Genomic DNA, 21420 nt, shown 5'->3' with positions numbered 1-21420 from the left:
CTATAAAAAACTTGAATCGCAGACTGTTTCATAACTAAGAAGCTATGCTCATTCAGGGAGCTTATAGCTTCATCAAAGATCTGGGTCTTCGTCATCATTCTTTTTTGCTCGCCCAGGATAAGATCACCACTTGCCGAAACCAAACTAAACGATTTATGCTAATGAAAATGAAAAGCTCATGAAAGTAACAAGAAGAAAAATGCCCGTGAAAATAACGAGAGGAAAACACAATAATAGTGAAATTTATTTGTTATTAATAATAAACATCGTAAAACTTATAATTGAAATATGATACTTACTCATTCATTTGTCTACAACTCAACTCGTTTAATGACAAAATAACAATGGTCGTTTTAATAAAAAATGAATTTGACAAATGCGTTTGACTATATTTTATTTTTAATTGATCTACATAAATGAAATTTTGGAAAAATTACGAATATGAGTTTTTTTTTATTTATTTTAGATTTTAGATTTGAATTTTTATTAATTTTATGTAGATCAATTAAAAATAAAATATACCTATTTCTAATTTTGTATATAAAAAAAAACCCATGGGAGTTGGGTGGGGAAGAAAACGATTGTTGGTACTGCGTAAGTGCGTAATAGAGATATATATAGATTGAGGGATGAAAAGTGAAAATAAATGTGAATCTGGTTTGATGTTGTCCGGATGTGGAATACTTGAAATTTTATTCTAATGAGATTGACGAGCCACCGGTGGCATCCAAATGACATAAAAGCCCATGACAGCATGCCTCCATCTCCATATCTCGATCTGAAACTATAATAAACTTCCCTGTAGCTCCCAAACAGAACAGAGCATCCTAGACAAGACACAGCACAATGGCTGCGTTTATGAAGTTGGAGGATTCTCCTATGTTCCATAAACAAGTCGGATTTCCCTTCTCTTCTTCCATTTTTATTCTTATTTCTCCATGCTTTATTTACTTTCTTTTTACCTCAATAATAATTTCAACTTTTTTAATTTCGTTTTCTTTTTCAGGTGAGATCTTTGGAACAGACTACAGATGAGCTGAGAGACCGCTGCCAAAAGCTATACAAAGGGTGTAGGAAATACACGTCAGTATCAAATTCCAATCTTGCTTTTATAATACTGTGTTTTTAAACCTTTTTTCTTTTAAATTGATTTTTCCACAATGTTTTTTTTTTGTTTGTTTTGTTTTTGTTTTTGTTTTGTTTTGTTTGCTTTAGTCTGTTGAGTGGATGAAATATGAATCTTTGAGTAATTGAGACTAAAATCATGTGGTTACTCATTTGCTTTACTAGAAGTGATGTTAAAGTTGTTAGTAAAGCTTGATTGGAAGTGGGAAATGATAATGCCATACTAAGTTTTATCTTTGTCTGGTAATCTAAGAATTGAGGGTTCAGTGAAGGATTTGTTGGGCATTGCTAGTTCTCTGGTGGTTTATCCATGTTCTGGTATTACCTGAACCTTAATAGATACCAATAATGATAAATCATTGTAAACCACCTACCCTTGAAACTTATGTCCTACAGTGATCAGTGAGTTTCTAACTTTGTTTTTGCTCCTGTCCTTAGGGTGATTTATGCCTGGTGTTTACTAGGAACTTTTAATGTCTGTTTCTGTGCACAATATGATTATCCTTTTAGAAGGTTAAAAATGTTCAACTTCCTTCAATGTCTGTTCTTCATCTTGGAAATCTGTATCCTCGAGTTTGAACTACATCCTCTGGCTTAGATGAAGAGGAAGTTTGGGGGGTGGGGGTTGCTGTTTCAATCTGTTTGATGGTGTGTTAATGTCATCAGTGACACTCTTGGAGAAGCACACAATGGTGACAATATCTTTGCAGATTCATTGGAGGTATTCGGTGGAGGCCACGATGATCCTGTCAGTGTGTCAATTGGAGGTGACTTGAACTGTTTTATTGCGTGTTTTCTATCACTGATATGGTATTCTTGTAATAAGCATGTTATCTTAGCTCCTCTCTGTAAACCTTAAAACGTTTTACTACATATGTTTTTTTTTTCCCCTTGCAAAAGAGCATATGTTTTCTTTGGTTAAGAATTAAGATTTTTAACAATCAATGTTGTAAAATTTGAAAAATCATATATCTGAATGATGCACCTTATGAATGATATTGAAAATTGCATTAAAACTGCTTTCATATTTATGTGTCAAAGTTTTTGTCTGATATGAGCATCATACTATCAAGGTTCTTTGTATGCCTGCCCTTCCATTCTCCCATCCCTCCATCCCCGACCCCCACACCAGGAATAACACCAAAGAAATTGCTTGTATACTGACAGCACCTTGCTGCAAAGAGTTCTGTACAAGGTGGTGTTTCATGTGCTGCAAGTCAAGTGAAGATGCAATATTGTACTTCACTATAAGGTGTTATCTGAATCATTGATCTTCTAGGTTAGTGTTTTTGCAATTTTGCTTAGGAGGAAGGGTGAACTGTACATGGATCATGTAAGATTTAGGCCAGCAGCACTTGAAGTCCTTTTTAGAAATTAAGCCCGGACCCTTGTCAACAATAAAACAGTTGTTTTTCCTATTTTTCACTAAGAAAATTATTTCTTCAAAGATGGTAATGAAATTACTAGGGTTACAGTGGAAATGAAAATGAAAATGAATTATGGATTAGAAAAATACTAGGGTTACAATGGAAATGAAAATGTATTATGGATTAAAGTGAAATAGAGAATAAAAACTCAGGGGGTCTAGGTGCAGTTATTTTCTTAAACACAAGTGGGTTGAAGTGAAATTATGCCCTTGCGGAGCTATCAAGCCTTGCATATGTTAGTTAAATTGTTGGCAGTTGAAGATTTAAGGTGTTAGAGTAGTTGCAGACATTTACTTCTTTGCTATAAGGTGGTATCTAAATATGGCATTTCTTGTTTAGTGTTTTTAGTTTTTGAGGAATCAAGCATTGTATAGTGGAAGATGGAGAACAGAAAATGAGGCAGCCAAGTTTAGGAATAACAACTCTTGCTCTAAGATAGTTCCTGTGCAGGCTTCATATTACCTTGCAAGGATAAAAACTATTCCCCCTTCTTCCCTGCTAGTGAAGAGGGTTTGCTATCTAGGAAAAGCCTTGGATATTAGGAATACAATGCTTTTCTCATCTCTGATAAATAATATTTTAAATTGTTGAAATTGATCTTTGTGGACTAATGGTCTTAATTCAGTTCAACTCAACCAGGCCTTATAATCTAGTTGAGTTCTGCCATATGGATGCTATTTCTGCATATTCTCCAATAAATTCTCTCTAGTGCAAAGCCTACCATAGACCATGCATTAGCATATTTCTTAATACATACTAAACAAATAAGTTTTAGACTATCCTTCCTTTCCTTTCTCTTTATTAAATACTACCATGGGCATCCGTATGCCTCTGTTAATACGTCTCAACTGTCATATACTTCCTCTCTATTTTCTCCTAAATAGAAGTTTACACTGTATTCTATGTATCTTAGTATTCTTGTTTGGTTACAGCTAAGACAAATTATGATCCTCTAGACATCTTAGCGAACACATATCTCACATGTCTGACAATTTGTATTAATGGAGCACACTTTGCTATCTTAGGATTTCAATGACATATTTTTTTACTTCTTTTTGCTACATATAAATGGGCTTAAAGTAACTAATAGTATATGCAACATTTCTAGATGGAATAGTGCTGCTTCTATTTTTCATAGTTCTGAAACTCACAATTTATGACTCATTTCAATGCTTATCTCTCTCCCCCAGGCCCAATCATGTCAAAATTTGTTTCTGCATTTCGAGAGCTTGCTACATATAAGGAACTTCTCCGTTCTCAGGTAAAGCAACATATCCTGCTTTCCTTTGCATTCCAGGAACAGATGCTAGACTGAGTCTGAGTATACAATTGTGAAATTACTTTGATTAATTGCCATACGGTTGCTAGTTATTTGTTAAATATTCACCAATAACTTTCTGATTTCTTTTTCTCTTTTTAACACACTCTCTCTCTCTCTCTCTCTTTATTTATTATTTTTTAATACTAATTAAAAGGTACTTCTTTATTTGTTTATCCATGCATGGCTGTCTGCTGTGCCTTTGTTTCATGAAATTTATGATGCCTATGATACAATTTACTAATTTAGGAAATAATATCTAGATTGCATCCAATATGAGATGTTTCATAACTTCATATCATAGTCTATAAAGTTTGCATGCTTTGGAGGTTCTATTATCAATTGCAGACTTTGTTTTAATGTTTCATGCACTATTGAAAATATGACCAGCTCTCTTTTGTAGGTGGAGCATGTACTTGTTGATCGCTTGGCTGAATTTTTGACTGTTGGTCTTCAAGATGTCAAGGTAAAACAGAACATGAGGGCTGTTTTTCTGCTGTTTGAAAGACAGTATATACCTTTTTGGTGATATAATGTGATCAAAGAATAACAGTCATCAATATTTTTAGCTTGTGAAAGAAAAGGAGAGGGTGATTTTGAAGCCTTGATAGCATATATGACAAATGGGCGTTAATAGTTATAAACCAACACCACTCATAGATTTTATACAATCACCCCATACATTCATAAGAAGTGTTTTGCGTATGTCTGGTTTCAGCAACTGACTTATAATAATTGCTTCTTAAGTGTGTTAACATCCTCCTGGTTTACCAGAAAAAAAAATGGAGATTTCTTGTTGAATTTAGCATGAGTAAGAAGCGCTATTAGATAGGTATTTTAGTTTGATTTACCAATTTGTTGACAATATATTACTTTCACTTTGCTAATATTGATACCCAAGTTAGAACCAGTCGAATTACAATCCTAGATTAATTATAACTTGTTTCTGTTAATGCAGGAATCTCGTCGCAGATTTGACAAAGCTACAACTGCTTATGACCAGGTGCACATGGCTTAATAAAGAGCGAAGATAAATTTTGTTATTTTGTTTTATTTGGATTATGGACTTGGATTTAGCCATCTCAAAATGACTTCGAAATGGGTGGTTATGATTTTGATTCGAGGGGCTAAGTTCAAGTTACTAGTGGAAAGTGAAAAGGTGTCCCTTGAAGGGAGTGCAGGGAAATAAAACTTTCAGACTTAATGACACTTTAGTGAGCTTATGATATTAAATAACTCCACACATTTTTAAATTCAAAGGTAAGGATTTGTAGGAGTAACTTAAAAGAAAGAGCTTACTGGTGCTTATTCTAAGACAGCAGATATTGTTGACTACAAATTATGAGAATGATATTTAATGAAAAGTTCAAGCACATACAAGGATGGAAAGAAGTCTTTTTGCCTTTCTCACAGCCCTGCAAAATGAAAAGGAATCATCAAATTTGGTACAAATAAAAATTCTGTCTGTGCCAAATCTAAAAATCACTCTTTGAAGGGTGCTTCCTTTCACTTGGGAAAGACATAAGTCTAATTTTGCTTATCCTCAACATTTTTTGTGCCATGGACTTTTTACATTCTTTTTGTACCATTTGGATTTTGTTGAATATGAGTTTATGGTTCACTGGATGGCTTTGCTTGAAAAATTTTATACTTAGGGTCTGTTTGGAAGCTCGGAAAATGTTTTTCAGAAAATAACTCATTTTTTGGGAAACATTTTGATTTTCTGCTGTTTGGTCGAAAGTTAGAGAACTATCTTCTTCTTTTTTTTTTTTTTTTTCTTTTTTTTGATTGAAAGTAAAAAAACTGTCATTTTTCTGTTTGGAAAATGAACAGAAATATATTATAAAGTTATTTCTTATATAATATTAATTATGTAATAATAGTAATTGTAATATACTTCCACTTGCTGCACGAATTGCTACAATGAGTGGTGTTATCAAGGACACTGCTGTGTCCTTAATCTTTAATTTTCTTTTTTTTTTTTTTTTTTTCCACTCATTCGATGAATTGTCACAATGGGTGGTGTACATGCATATTGAACAACCCAGGTCAAGTTCCTACTTTACGTATTGATCTTTGGTTGACTTCCACTTGTTTGTCAAATGGCTTCAATGGGTGGTGTGCGTGCTGCGTAACTTTGTCATGTAGTTCTATGCTCTCACATAACATATCGAGTTTGGGTTCTGCGATATCAAGCAAATTTTCAAATTGTAGTTAGTTTTCCATTTTTTTGTGATGTTGCAGCTCAAAATTGTTTCATAAGGTTGCAATAGAGAAGAGAGATGAGAGAGAGAGAGAGAGGGAGCTGAGAGAGATAGAGGAGAAAAAGGAATTCGGAAAACGTCATTTGACTAAAATTCTAGGAAGACATTTTCCACCAAATTGGACCTTTTTTCCTTTGATTTTATTTTCCCTGGACACATTGGAAAATTTGGAAAATGATTACTGGAAGTCATTTTTCAGGTCTCCACTTTCCAGACCCTTAGATGCAGCTCCTCTGTTTCTGAGGAATTCCAAATGCAAGGAGCTCAAACAGTTCATAAATTCCTGAAAACCACGCTTTCTTTCTCCTTACACCAGAAAGAACAGGAGCCTCAAAATTCCATATCAATGTGCAAGGCAAACTACAGATCATCAGAAGATCTAATATTCCATTTTGTTGAAAACAAGCATGTGCTAAACTGCTAATAACATTTAGGGGGTGTTTGGTTTGCCACTTTGAGGATGGAATCGGAAGCAAAAGTGTTAGATATGTTTGCTATTCATTTGTTAGGTTTCATTCTGCTCTCCATCTCCTCAAGCCTATTCCTCCTTTGCAATTCTTCCTCTATCGAAATGCAAAGAGTCCAAATTTATACTATTAAACTCATTCGCAGCTTCAAGAAACACATACTAACAGAAACATACTCATACAACTGTATGCATCTATTGAAGAAACCCTAAATGGAAAATTGAACCCGCTGAATATTCACTACAGGGAAAGCTAGATCAATATCATGGGGAAGAAACAAACCTAATTTGAGTGGAATAAAAAGTGTCAATTTAAGAAGAGAGTCTAGCTAGAATAAGAAGACAGAAAAAAAAAATTGAAAAAGAAAAATGGTGGTTGTACTCTGTAGGCCTTGTGAGAGTGAGATGAGAAATGGTGTATTTCTAATTTTCTTTTTAAATTTTTCCTCACTTAAATATTCTTTTATTAGTTATTACTTTCTACTGCTACTACACAGTAATAGTTTATTTTGGGATGATTGAACAGCACTCTAGGCTCCCATACATATACTTTTACTCCGTATAATTTTTTAAAACACTTATGTAACCTTTAAGATTTATGCAAAATTCCCTTCTCAAATTGGCATAACCACTAAAAAGAGAGTGTGATTTGATTGCTATGGTGAATTTCTTCTTTTTTTAATTTTTAAATTTTTTTTAAAATTTTATTATTTTTATAATTCTGATTTCTGATTTCGGTTCCACAGTTTTCAATATCCAAACAATTTAAGTAATGATTCCGGTTTCATTTTACTACCAAACAGAAAAAGCTACATGACTTATTGTTCATCTTATTGTTTTTATTTTTTAAAGAACAGCACTCTTGTCTGGATTCTTTACCTTATTCCTGGGGTTTTAAGGTTACATTAACAAATTCTGGTTACCAATGGATTGCCAGGCACGTGAAAAGTTTGCCTCGCTAAAGAAGAGTGCACGCGATGATGTTATTACTGAACTCGAAGAAGTATGCTCTCCTCAAATTTACTTTATACTTTTATCTGTATATTTGTATGTTGCTGTATATCTCACTTTTGACATGATTGTTCATCTGATCTTTACTACATGAAAGTAGTTGGAAAGAGCAACTAAACATGATCATGTTTTGATAGGAATGCTGTTTGATTGTAATTAGGTTTGCTTATTTTTATTGATTAGTGTGCTATAAACTTCAAGGGTTATTAAAATGAAATGCTAATGTGTGAGAATTCAAGAATCATACTTTTGAAGTTAAGGTACGAATGATTCCAAATGAAGTTAAACTAGAGGTTGATTTGGTTGGGCATGCTTAGCATAGGCCTATGCATTCCTTAGTTATAGGGAGTGATAGGTTGGTAGTACTAGAAGCTGTGTTTATATACACAATATTAGTATAATGTTTAAGTCAATTAGGGATTAAATTGCTAAGAAACTCAATAGAGATTGGTTTCAAGAAATGAAAAAAGAAGTTTCTACTAGTGAGTTGGGCCTTAAAGTCTCAGGTGTGGCAGGGCGGATGAGATGTGTGGGTCGGGGTAGGGACAGTTGTGAGATTGAAGTATTGTAGTTGCAGGGTGGTGCAGGCCTAGGTAAGTGTAGGATGGGGCAGGTTTGGGGCATGGAAATTGCCATACCTACTGCATATTTGGTATGGCCCCTTGTCCTTTTGATGCAAAGTGTTCCCCCCTTCTATTGAATTCTGATACATGCTGAGGAAGTCTTATTTTATTATATTACATAGTTTAGATATTAATAAATTACTAAATAATTATTTAGAAACTAATAAGTAGTTATTTAGAAATTACTAAATAGTTATTTAACTTATTATTTTTAGTCTTTGAATTAATTTAGGTAGTTTAATTATTTAGAAGTAAATTGGAAGATTTCAGCATATTACTTAGCTTATTTAGCCATCCTATGAGTTGTATTTTACCCTATAAAAAGGGGAACCAATTCTAATGAAAGGAAGCCAGAAATTCAATCCCAAAAAGGGTCTAACGGAGTTTTGGGTCTCAAGCAAACCCAGTGTTTTCTTCTTTTCCTTTTCCAACTATTATTCTTTCTTTCTTTTTCCTTATGTTTTCTTTTCTTCTTTTCCTTTTCCAACTATTATTCTTTCTTTCTTTTTCCTTATGTTTTCTTGCCCATGACGGGAGCACATAACAAATTCATAGTTGTGATCTCAAAAGAGTATGTATAAGCTAACATTTACAGTCTAGTCAACCAGATCTCTTTAAAGTTTGTTGAAATTGATGGATTGAAAGACTTGGCGGGTATATATAAGCTAACATTTACAGTCTAGTCAACCAGATCTCTTTAAAGTCTGTTGAAATTGATGGATTGAAAGACCTGGCGGGTGGAGAATAACAACCACTCGCCAGTTAGGCGGAAGCAAAGTATGTGAGAAAACTAGAGAATAATAGAATGTATGAATATATTATAATGAAAGAGTACAATAGGTTGTTCTCTATGCCTCTATATATACTAAACTAGATACCAAATCTATCCTAATAGGAATAGGAAACTAAGTCTCCATATGCCTACCCACCTAAATCCCTAAAGACTGCCTAATCTATGGAGATTCCATATATTATATCTATATTCCATAACACTCCCCCTCAAGTTGGAGCATAGATACTAATCATGCCCAACTTGTTACACTGATAATCCAAAATAACTAAATAACGAACTAACTCAACCCTATTTAGGACACTTCCCTTGAACAAAAGCTTTGCACGCCACCAATACCTACGGATAGTAGGGTGAACTTGACATGGACCGACCAAGCTTGGGATTGGACACTCCCCCTTCAACAGAAGCTTGGACGCCATCAATACCTACGGACAGTTGGGTGAACTCGACGTGGACCGAACAAGCTTGGGATTGGACACTTCCCTGAACCGAAAGCTTGAATCGCCACCAATACCGCAACTCCGGGTGAACACAACATGGACCGAACAAGCTTGGGATTGGACTCCCCCGAACCGAAAGCTTGAACGCCACCAATACCGCTACTCCGGATGAACACAACATGGACCATACAAGCTTGGACACACAAGGTAAAGAAGACAAACTCCAATCCGGAGGACACAAATTCTTTACCAACGAAAGGGAAGCATGTCCCAAACGACAATGAGCATCAAAAAGGGGTTGACAACAACAAAACAAGCAACGAACTCCCTTGAACAACTAGGGTTTATTTAGGGCTTGTTTTAGGCTCTGATACCATGTTGAAATTGATGGATTGAAAGACCTGGCGGGTGGAGAATAACAACCACCCGCCAGTTAGGCGGAAGCAAAGTATGTGAGAAAACCAGAGAATAATAGAATGTATGAATATATTATAATGAAAGAGTACAATAGATTGTTCTCTATGCCTCTATATATACTAAACTAGATACCAAATCTATCCTAATAGGAATAGGAAACTAAGTCTCCATATGCTTACCTACCTAAATCCCTAAAGACTGCCTAATCTATAGAGATTCCATATATTATATCTATATTCCATAACAAAGTCCATGATGACTATCATGTCATATCTTGCTCGTATCTCTGGAAATGCTGAACTCAATGTTAGTGGTCAAAGTTGCAATCAACTCTATGGTTGAACATTTCTGTTTAATATTCATTTTTTCTTATACTAACTTATTGGCTCAACCTATCACAGGACCTGCACAATTCAAAGTCAGCTTTCGAAAGAAGCCGCTTTAATTTAGTATGTATAGTGCATTATTGACTATTTGGTTGTTACCTTGTTGAAACTCATCACCACTATGTTTTAATCTTTTTGCCTTGTTGATCGTAAGGAATTCAGGTAAATGCTCTCATGAATGTTGAGGCAAAAAAGAAGTACGAGTTTTTGGAATCTTTTAGTGCAATTATGGATGCTCACCTAAGATACTTTAAGTTGGTGTGTCTCTCCTTTATTAATTATTCCTTTCTCTATAGCAAATTCAAATCTCATTCATCAAGCTGACAAATTTTATTTCCTCTTGCTCCCCAAATAGGGACATGACTTGTTGAGCCAAATGGAGCCTTTCATTCATCAGGTACCTCCTTTCCTTTAGAAATAAGGGAAAATTTGCACTTTTGATCCCTGAGTTATAAGGTAATAGCAGATTCATTCCACTTTTAGTCCTTGGATTGTGAACAAGGTGGCGCTTTTGGTCTTTCCATTAATAAATCTATCAACGTTTTCCATTACTCTTCATAAATCTTAGTTGACCAGAGCTATTAATGAAATTTTACCTCATATTTCTCTTTTTCCCCTAAATAACAATCTAACTTCACACTTTAGTAGCAAAAAACGCATACCACTGACCTTCATTTCGCTGATTTTTTAAATATTTTGTAATTTTCTATTAATTTAATGGAGGTCAATGGTCTACACTTTTTTGTTTCTAGCCACTAAATCATGGAGTTGAATTGTGCTTTTGGTGGAAGGAGATAAACAAGAGGTAAAGTTCTATTACTAGCTCTAGGCAACTAGGATTTTTGAAAAATAATAGTAAATCTTAACAAAATTGTTAACAGAAAGACCAAAAGTGCTACTTTACTACAACAAAGGGACTAAAAGTAGTGACACCTACACCACATGGACTAAATCTACTATTACCCTATTATTAGGGACCAAAGGTGCAATTCTCTCTAGAAATAAAATAAATTATAGTTGCTTTCCCAAGCCAAAGAAAAAGTTGTTCATATTCTATGTTTGGGAAAACTTGATTTGAAAGAAAGCATTATTATGATGGGTTTTAATGTTTCATAATTTCTTTAGGGGTAATTCCACTTTGAGCAATTGTATTTATTATTTGTTACAAATAATATCATTATGTATATTTTCATCTTGTAAAATCTTGTCAGAAATGGAAAAAAATTGCACATAAATTAAAAATGTGACAGTGATATGACTTAAAAATATCTGTTATATATATAAATTCAGAAGGTTGAGTGGTCCATGAAGGTGGTCTTAGTAGACATGAAGTTCAAAGGACAAGTAATATTTCCAGCCAAGAAATATGGAAAATTTTCATTTATGGAATTTTGTATCGACCTCATTCAGAAGTTAATTGTGCTTGAGAATGTTTCAGACAGCTTATCTCGTATAAAATTGAGTGAAATTTAAAATCTAATGGCCCTGCCTCAATTGCACATTTTTTTTTGAATACTATTGACTCTATTACAATGTAGTATCTGTTCATACATACTTTTCTCAACCTACTGAAGCACAAAGAGCAAACACCCTCACAGGGGATCGAACCTGTGACCTCTCATTTGGGAAGGCCACAGTTATGCCGCTTGACCACAAGGTCTTTGGCCCTCAATTGTACATTTAATTAAGTTAATTTGTTTTTTTTTTTTTTTTTTAAACTGCATTAACTATTAGTTTCTCCTAAAGGATGCAAGAATAAAGATAAACATGCAATAATAGAGACCAATAGAAATGCTATCTATACTTAAAACATCAAAGAAATGCAATGCACTGAACCTACAGAACCAGATAAAAAAATACAGACTATAAACACTGTTCTAAACTAGATCCAAGTTAGCCCTACCCCACTGTCAATATGTGGCAGAATGGAGTTGAAATATACACTTCCATATGCACAATAACACCAACATTGTTTTGAATGGTTCACGCTTCACAGAGCTAATTATAATGAAATGAATGATGTGGATAACTGATCAGATTTTTGCTATATTTGGGTTGTAGTTGATGGGATTGTGTGCTGCTTTTCTTTCTTGCCCTTGTTTGGTAATTGTAGGCCTCTTAGATCATCCTTGGTAAAGGGATTTCCTACGTAATTGGGGTGGGAACCCAGTACTCCTGACCTGCATCTGGAAGATAAGAGGGTGGTAGTTTGCCCATTGATGGTTGCAAAAGGATATTTGCTTTTGTTGTCAATAGTGTTTCAGATGTTTCTTGAGTGCATAATTTAACATCACTGGCATAGCATATTAGATGTGGTTTCTATGCGCTTTACTATTTTCTTGTTCCAATAATCAGGTTTTGACATATGCCCAACAGTCAAAGGAACAGACTAAAATTGAACAAGACAGGCTTGCCAAAAGGATTCAGGAGTTCAGGACACAATCAGAGCTGGATCGTATGCAGGCATCTAGTAATATCAGTACTTCAACAAGTACTTTTAGCTCAAATGGGGTCGGTATGAGTTCTTACAAAAATATAGAAGCAATTATGCAGTCTAGCGAAGTAAGTAATACCTTTCAAAATGTTCCCTATTTCTTATATCAATATCTTCCTACGCTACAGATAAATCTACCTCTGCAAGATAATATTTTTGGTGTCTAAAGAAATTTCTGGACATACTGCACTTCAATTAAACTACATTTATGCTAGACTATGAACACTGGCCCCTCTGCATTGAAAATTGAATATGCTCTATGCTTTCAGGTTCAAACAATCAAGCAGGGTTATCTTTTGAAAAGATCTTCAAGTTTGAGGGCTGATTGGAAGAGGAGATTTTTTGTTCTTGACAGTCTTGGCAACTTATATTATTATAGGCACAGGGGTCCCAGATCTGGGGTATACTAATTATTCCTTTTGCTATCTTATATGATGACTGAATAGATATGCCAACAAAATTTGAGACTACTTGATCAATTAGCCATTCCTTGTCTAGGAAGAGGGTGTTCTCTATGAATCATGTTTCTGCAGAAGATTTTCCTATTGGTAAAGTTGAATTATTGTATGTAGCTTTGCATTTGACCCCTCTGCTGGGTGACGTTGAGAAGTGATGCCCAACTAATTATTCCTCTAGGAAGCAATTGGGGCCATTGGAAACCTAGTTTCTAACATCTGTTTCTCTTGTGATTTCAAAAGAAAGAGGACCCTCAACTGCATCTCTGAAATCAAGTCCTGTATTAATTAATTTTAATTGCAGCCTTTCCCATGGTTCCTACAACTTCAGTTATACTACTAGTCTAGTCTACTCCTTCAATTCATCACATGGTGATTAAATGCATGCTATATGGCAGGCAAATAAAATGGAAAATTGTGCTTTCATGTTGTGTGCTTGCACCATGTATGGAATGAGTACAAATGTAAAATGTTGCAATATTTGTTAGATGTCTTTCAACTTCTGACAGTCTAACTACCTTAACAATTGGTACACCTTAAAATATAAACTTGGGCCTGGTAATTGGCCTAGTGTTGACTTGTTGACTGTTTAGCCAACAAGTTCAAGTGTCGGAATGAACCTCTCTAAAACTAGAGCTAAGGTTGCATGCATCTTCCTTCCTCTGATCTGCATGATGTGGGTGCCTTGCACATGGAGTCTGACCTTTTTATGTTCAAATGATTTCTTTCCACATCTGTTAGATTCAAGGCTAGTCGCATTCCTACCTGAAACCTTCCTGTTCATTGGTGGAATTGCCAAATAGTATTTCTGGTTAATTAAAAAGCATTTTTACCCAAAGATTATGTCTCCTTGTTTTGAGAAAATTCTAATAGTTATCCTTCCATGGATCTTTTGTTTAACTGTTCTGATAAAGGATGTCATATTTGTTTGTACCAGCTTTAAATCCTTTAATATTCCTTTCATCATTGATATAATGCTTATGCATGCTGTGGGTATTCAACTGTTAGTCTTCTTTAATCTTTTGAATCAACTTTTCATTGTTGTTATTCTCCCAGGGATCTCCACCACCCCCTGGCACAGAGCACAATAGTAGGGTATTTAGTAGATTTAGGGCAAGGTATCAGAAGTCACCATCTCTTGGTGAAGACAGTTTGGGATTTCGTACTGTTGATCTTCGCACTTCAATAATAAAAGTTGATGCTGAAGATACAGATTTGCGGCTATGCTTCAGAATAATATCACCATCAAAAACTTACACGTTGCAGGTGAAAATACAAATGTATTATTATTATTATTATTATTATTATTATTATTACTACTACTACTACTACTACTACTACTATTTTTATTATTATTATAATTATAATTATTTTACTGTATATGAATATGATTTGTGTACTTGGGGTTTTACTGAAGGAAGAGAATGACAAATACAGTAAATCACTGGAAATTAATAAAACAAAAAGTATTTTTGAAGAATTTGGCTGGGGCCATTTACTTGCAACCCAGTTAAAAACAGAACTCTATCTGTGGCTGTTATCAATAAACTTTTTCTTTTACTCTGCCCATTGCAATTTATTATCCTCCTTTTTGCCTCCAAATTTGAGTTAAATCAATTCCCTTATTAAGCAGTGAATGATGTGCCTATGATGTCCTTTTTGGTGGTTTAAGGTGCACCAATATTGTCTTGTCACTTTAAATGGTAGAAGATTACAATAGGAAAATTAATATACAAAAACAAAATGGTAACTTATCAAAGGAGAAAAGTTAAAAGGACTACCAAAAATAGAAAGCAAGACAAAATAGTGGGGCAGAGGGAGTATCATGCAATTTCTGCCTTATAGCTGATTGACAGAACAAATATGGTAGCCCTGTTATGCACATTACAGTTGTGTTTGTGCCACGAGTGCCTTGTTAGACTTGTGAACTGTATAGATCCTCTATTAACTAATAAAATTGAAAAACTGATCGGTTCAACAAAGCATCATACAAATTTCTTCTGGGAAGAAAATTGAAGATTTCTCTTCCTAATTTCCCCTTTTCAATCTCAATTAACAAACATGTCTCTACAAATTCACATCACTGATGATAGGCTGAATACTTTGAAATTAAAGTTTTAGCCTGAATACTTTGAAATTAAAGATTTACTTGTGACACAAAAGCAGTAACATTTATGTGGAAGATTATATATTCCATCCACCAACGCCCTGCTGTGAAAATCAGCAATCAGCATGCATAAAAGAACACTTTTGTTTCACTTTTGGCTAAGATATGATATGCAGTGATATTGTTGTAAATATAGGAAATACATATTTTGGTTTGTATACTTTTGGGCAAGTCGTGTGAGTGAAGAACAGGTGGCTTTGTGCTAAGCTTGTTAGTTATGCTTTATCTGTTGTTAAGGCATGCCAGATTTATAACTTTTGAACTTAATTGATTAAAGGTTAAATCTGCCTACCTGAATGGTGTAGTAAAAGGAATAATTTATGTTGCAAAAACTTCAAAACCTTTTTATGCATTTAATTATTGGAGTGAAGTCTTTAATAGGCATTGTTTTAAAAGACATGCACTTAGACTTTAGTAGGCATTGTTTCAAAAGATTTATCATTTATGGTTGCATTTGATCTTATTAAAACTAGCAATAAGGTCTTTTTTGTTTGCTAAAGTTGTTCTAGATTTGGTGTGTGTGTTGCTGTAAAAATTTGTAACATTTGTAATGATCCATGTGTTTCTAGTAATTGTTCAAACTCTCTCCTTGATTTTGGCAGGCTGAAAATGAAGCTGATAGGCTTGACTGGATGAATAAAATCACAGGAGTTATTGCTTCCCTCTTGAATTCTCATTTAAATCAGGTTGATTTCTTGAAAACCTCATCTCTCTTGTGTAAAATACTTACCTGATAAAGTCTGTTAAGATTTCTTTTGTCTGCTGCAGCTAGATTCCATTCAAAGTGATGTCAAGATTGGCATTGACAGTTATGGTGCTTGCATCAATGATAAGTCACTTGAAAACATTGAAAGTTCACTGCCTAGCATGAGAGTCGGTCAAGTTGATTCCGTGTCTAGTATTCTTAGAGAAATTCCTGGGAATGACAAGTGTGCAGAGTGTGGGGTTTCTGAACCTAATTGGGCTTCTCTTAATCTTGGCATTTTGATTTGCATAGAGTGCTCTGGCATTCATAGAAATCTCGGTGTTCATATCTCTAAGGTACACAAATTACTGTTTGACCCAATTAATCCAGTTGACTTAAAAAATGCAATTGGCTGAGGTTGCTATAACACTTGTTTGCCTGCTGGTATGTAGATGATGTGTGTCAAGGTTCATTTTAAAAATGTTTAAATACCATGTTTCAAGCCTTCATATTTCATATTTATTATACATCTCACTGAAAGCATAATACATCTGATAACAGTTGGCTATTTTAAGAGTGTAAGTTGAGCAAGCAGGATTAAGAACAATGTCATTAATATTACCTTGTTTCGTATGTGGCAGTAATATAATATTTCCGTCGATTTGAGATTACTTGATAACCTTTTATATCATATTAGTATATTACCCTCCTCACATTACCAGATTACTTGAACCAAATGCACCCCAAGTGGTAACCATTATATGGTGAATGTTTTTTGCCCCCCTCAAACATCTTTCATACTACATTTTGGTCTTTGATACCTGCAATGAATGCATGACTGTAATGAAAGTAGTTAAATTGCTCTCAATCTCTGATATTGATTGATTGTCAAGATACTCTACTAACTGCAGGTAAGGTCCATAACTTTAGATGTCAGAGTTTGGGAACCTACTGTAGTGGACTTGTTTCAAACATTGGGTAATTCTTATTGTAACTCCGTGTGGGAGGAGCGGCTTGCACTTCCAAACAATGAGTATGTTTCCTTGTGAAATACTTACTATTCTAGCAAGCTATTTTTTGGCATTTATTGCTATTTGCTATGCCTTTATTGTCATATACTTGTAATCTATAAGTTGAAGGGTGTTGATGCCAACCATTTTTATGTAGGTTGAACAGGTACTATGAAAAAAGTAATAATTTCTCATCAGGGAATTCTTTTAAGAAGTAATAAACTTGGGTGTGTTTAGTTCATGGGGTTAGATACAAGGAATGAGAATGAAAGTCATACACATTGTTTTGTTGACAACTTTTTAAAACACAGGTATAGGATTTGATTACCTCTATAATTAAAAAACTCATTGTCTAATTTAAATCAGGTATCATTCCATTAATTCAACCTTATCCCTCATTTTATCGTCTCCTCACTACATAGGATTAGTGGTTTTAGATTTTTGTTTTGATTTTTTGTTCATATTGTGCTTTGGATGTCATCATATTAGGATCAATTACCTTGATTTTTTGTTTTTGTATTTTAAAAACCTTTATTCCAATTATAAGGTCATACATAACCAAACAACAATATTGGTAATCATTCCAAATCTAGTCTACTACCAGACATGCAAAATACTTCCACCAAAACCAATTCCAATTACCAAGTATTTGATTCCCATTTCGATTTCGATTCCCATGTTCCAACCAAACACACCCTTAGTTTGTATTTCATATTTGAACAACAGTCCAGCTAATATGCATAAATTTTTAGGTCAGGCTAAATTTAATCAAAATAGGGAACTCTGTGCATTAGAATGTTTTAATTATTATTTTGTATTTATTGGTAATTCCATTCTAACAAATGAAAATTTATATTTCCTGCTAACCTGCTTATTATGTTAAATTCCATACTTAATAGTGCAGTGGTTGAAAGAAATTATACATAGCATTTCCAATTTTGAAGTACTACTTGCCCCTTCTATTTCTAAATTATCATCCATTCAGGACGACGAGCACTGTTTCTGTTTCTAAACCAAACCCAGCTGATGCTTTTCACCAAAAGGAGAAGTACATTCTGGCGAAGGTGCATATCTTTCTCCTGAAAATTATTCTTTATATTCTATATTGATATCCATTCTGTATCTCTTGGCCAATATTTCCCAGATCCTGAAGTAACTAAATTGATTCTATTATTTCTGCTGTAGAGACTTCCTATATCTTTATGTAGCTCCTTGTTCTAAATATATCCTAAGAAGGGGTGATTTTGGATAATGGATACATAAGTTTTCTGCAATTTTTTCAGTAAAACAAAATATGAAGAGTATGGAATGAATATGTGAGTGATGCTTTTATCGAGATCAACGACATATTATATAAAATGCCAAGCATGGAATATGATAGCGGTTCTCAAGATATTTCTTTAAATGAATTCAATTCAAAGATTTTGTTATTACAAGTTACTTCGCCTTCATAGTATGCATGCTTTGCATTATGGAAACCTTCAACAAAAGGCACGTAACTGTTCCTTAGATTGACACTTAAAAGTTATTGGAAAACATTGATTCAAGCTTATTGTGATCCAGTATGTAGAAAAGTTGTTCATCAACAAAGAAGCTTTTGCATATAACACAAATGATGTAACAAGCATCTGGGAAGCAGTGAAGGCAAACGATTTAAAGGAAGTCTATCGATTCATCGTAGTGTCAGATGTTAACATAGTCAATGCCACTTACGATGAGGTGGCTGGTATGACACTGTATCATCACGTTACCGAACATGAACCTCAAATAGGATTTCAAGATTCTGAAAAGAAACAGCATGATCCAGCAACCTGTGAGAATATCAAGTTGTGTCTTCAAGGCTGTTCATTGTTACATCTGGCATGCCAAACTGACAATCCTACAATTGTTGAACTGCTGCTGCAATTCGGTGCGAATATAAACAAGCGTGACTTCCATGGAAGGACCGCTCTGCAGCATTGCGTCTCCACAGGGAACAACAAATTGGCAAAATTTTTGCTTAGAAGGTAAATCTTATATCCACCTCAAATGAGCATTCAACTACTATGAAGCAAATCATGTTTGAATATTCTTTTTTACCCTATTTATTATACACTTGAGATGAGATGGCACATGACATTGTGTTTTTAATCTATGAACATTCAATTCAGTCAATATGCTTTCTGTTAACTTTTGGGGTGACGAGGGATACCCGCAGCTACTATCCGAGGGTGGTGTTCGTTGGGTAAACCCTGCCTTATAACCCTAGCTGGCAAAGGATCCCAACTCAAACCAATGTATGACATTGTGTTTCTAATCTATGAACATTAAACTTAGTCAATATGTTTTCGGTTAACTTTTGGGGTGACAAGGGAAACCTGCAGCCACTACCTGAGGGTGTGCACAGGCTACCCCGCCTTGTGATCCTAGCCGACAAAGGATCCCCAGCTCAAACCAATGTATGACATTGTGTTTCTAATCTATGAACATTAAACTTAGTCAATATGTTTTTCTGTTAACTTTTGGGGTGACAAGGGAAACCTGTAGCCACCACAACTCCACAAGGAGGTAAACCAGCCTAAGTTGTTCATAGACCATAACTGACCAGCTCAAATCAAGAAGGCTGGGATTCGAACTTGTGACCTTGTGGTTACAAGTTTGTATCCTTAGCCATCTTGACTGGGATTTTCCATGTTTTTTGTTAACTTTTAAACTTGCATATGTAAGTGCTAGGTCGTAAACTCTAATAAAGATCGAACCAATGAGCTAATAGTGAAAGCTGAAGGACTTAGTTCCTACACGAATACCCAGCCTTTGCCTTGCCATAACATGTGTTTATCCTTATCCAGGGGTGCCCGAGCGTCAATCAAGGATGCTGGGGGATTCAGTATACTGGAAAGAACCATGGAGACGGGTGCGATCAAGGATGAAGAACTCTTTGTCTTGCTTGCTGAGAGTGATTGAAATGGGCGCGATTGCTATTGTGGACTTGTAAGTTTCCTCTTATGCCCTATCATTCACTTCCTATTATGTATAAATACAGTACTATTTTTGATCTCTCCATCATAGTGCAATCATTACTTTTTAGTCTTTTAACTATTAGTTTGGTTTTTTGACTTTTTGAATTGACTAAACTCAATTCTTTCCAAATGTCCAAAAATTGGGGGTATTTTGAACATCTTGAACGAAATGTGTAAGGGAATAAGTTTAGTCAAATAGATTGTCAAGAACTAAAAATAGAAATGTTAGTCGAAGCCCGCACAATAGAAATGTTAGTCGAAGTCCGCACGGACTTAGCTTAGTAGTTTAGCAGGCAGTATTGAAACTCGGCAGCGACAATGTGAGAATTATGTTCGAAGTGGGCAGATTCTTTGGCTCTGTTTGTTGAGCCATTGAGTTACCGTAATTTACCTTCTCCCACATGCTCTGTCAGTCGGGGTGTGGGGGAACCTTAGGGTTGGGGATTTAATCTTTTGGGAGAAAAGAAATGTCGGTCGAAGCATAAAAAATGGTATCAATTGATTCAATTCTTATAAAATCTTAACAAAAAGTCATCGTGTCTATTTCTATAAATAAAAAGAATAGTTACATTTTATAAATAATTTTCATTTTATTTACAAAAATATCAATAGTCCTTAGTCCTATTTTTATTTTTTTATTTTTATTTTTTATTTTTGAAGACTAGTTCTATTTTATTTATAATGCTAGACAATATATTTTTAGCCTTTATCCTTATTGTCTGCATGGAACATGCACACACATATTTTTATTAAAACTAAGTCTGCACGTTGTTCAGGTCCCGCTTCTCCAAAGCAGTTTGAGGCTGGAAGAGAGAATTAATTTTTAGCCAACTCGAAGTGAGATTATTTGTAATGATACATCATTATTTTGCCTTACTTTTTCCCCCTCATTATTGTATTGCAATTCTGAATATAAACATAGTTCAATGTTGTAAACATCGTATATCTTATATGATATATATATATATATATTTTTTGAAGCTAAGAAATTTTAGAGTGATATTTGACTAAACCTTCACGTGGCATTAGAGTATGTCATCTTGCTTCTTAATTTACCCCAAAACCTTTAAGATTATATTGTACTACTCAACTATTAAATGATGCATAATATAATTTCTCTTTTTTGACTATGTGCGTAATGAGTAAACCCTCGCCGACAAAGGACCGGCTCAAACCCAAGGACTTGAGGTTTGAACCCTCGACCTCTCAATTGCAAGTGTAACTCACTTACCACTTGGGCTATCCTTACAAGTAATCACAAATTCTATTTCGAAGTTTTAAATTAAAGGAAAAGAAGCAACAAAATTAGGGTTTTTTTTTTTTTTTTTTTTTTTTTTTTT

The 21420-nt window shown here is 34.5% G+C and overlaps 1 protein-coding gene across 1 annotated transcript; it reads left to right on the top strand.

Moving 5' to 3' along the window:
* Window positions 1-656: 656 nt before the first annotated feature.
* LOC115996631 (ADP-ribosylation factor GTPase-activating protein AGD4-like) lies at window positions 657-21080 on the top strand. Its single transcript, XM_031235960.1, has 20 exons — window positions 657-894; window positions 1007-1083; window positions 1792-1892; window positions 3743-3813; window positions 4274-4336; window positions 4829-4873; window positions 7538-7603; window positions 10286-10333; window positions 10433-10528; window positions 10626-10667; window positions 12626-12832; window positions 13034-13165; window positions 14276-14485; window positions 15989-16072; window positions 16155-16427; window positions 16983-17104; window positions 18067-18145; window positions 18645-19087; window positions 19910-20051; window positions 20857-21080. The coding sequence occupies exons 1-19, from the start codon at window positions 847-849 to the stop codon at window positions 20022-20024; spliced, it is 2322 nt and encodes a 773-aa protein (XP_031091820.1). The 5' UTR covers window positions 657-846; the 3' UTR covers window positions 20025-20051; window positions 20857-21080.
* The last annotated feature ends 340 nt before the right edge of the window (window positions 21081-21420 follow it).

Source organism: Ipomoea triloba, chromosome 11 (genome assembly GCF_003576645.1).
Source record: "Ipomoea triloba cultivar NCNSP0323 chromosome 11, ASM357664v1".
Lineage (NCBI taxonomy): Eukaryota > Viridiplantae > Streptophyta > Magnoliopsida > Solanales > Convolvulaceae > Ipomoea > Ipomoea triloba.
The sequence above is the reverse complement of the archived record's forward strand: the minus strand, read 5'-3'. Positions and strand labels throughout refer to the sequence as shown.

Coding starts and splice junctions, on each gene's coding strand:
- LOC115996631 (XM_031235960.1), top strand. CDS start 847: ATGGCTGCGTTTATGAAGTTGGAGGATTCTCCTATGTTCCATAAACAA. Junction 10,529..10,625: donor ACCTAAGATACTTTAAGTTG/GTGTGTCTCTCC, acceptor CTCCCCAAATAG/GGACATGACTTGTTGAGCCA. Junction 10,668..12,625: donor TGGAGCCTTTCATTCATCAG/GTACCTCCTTTC, acceptor TCCAATAATCAG/GTTTTGACATATGCCCAACA.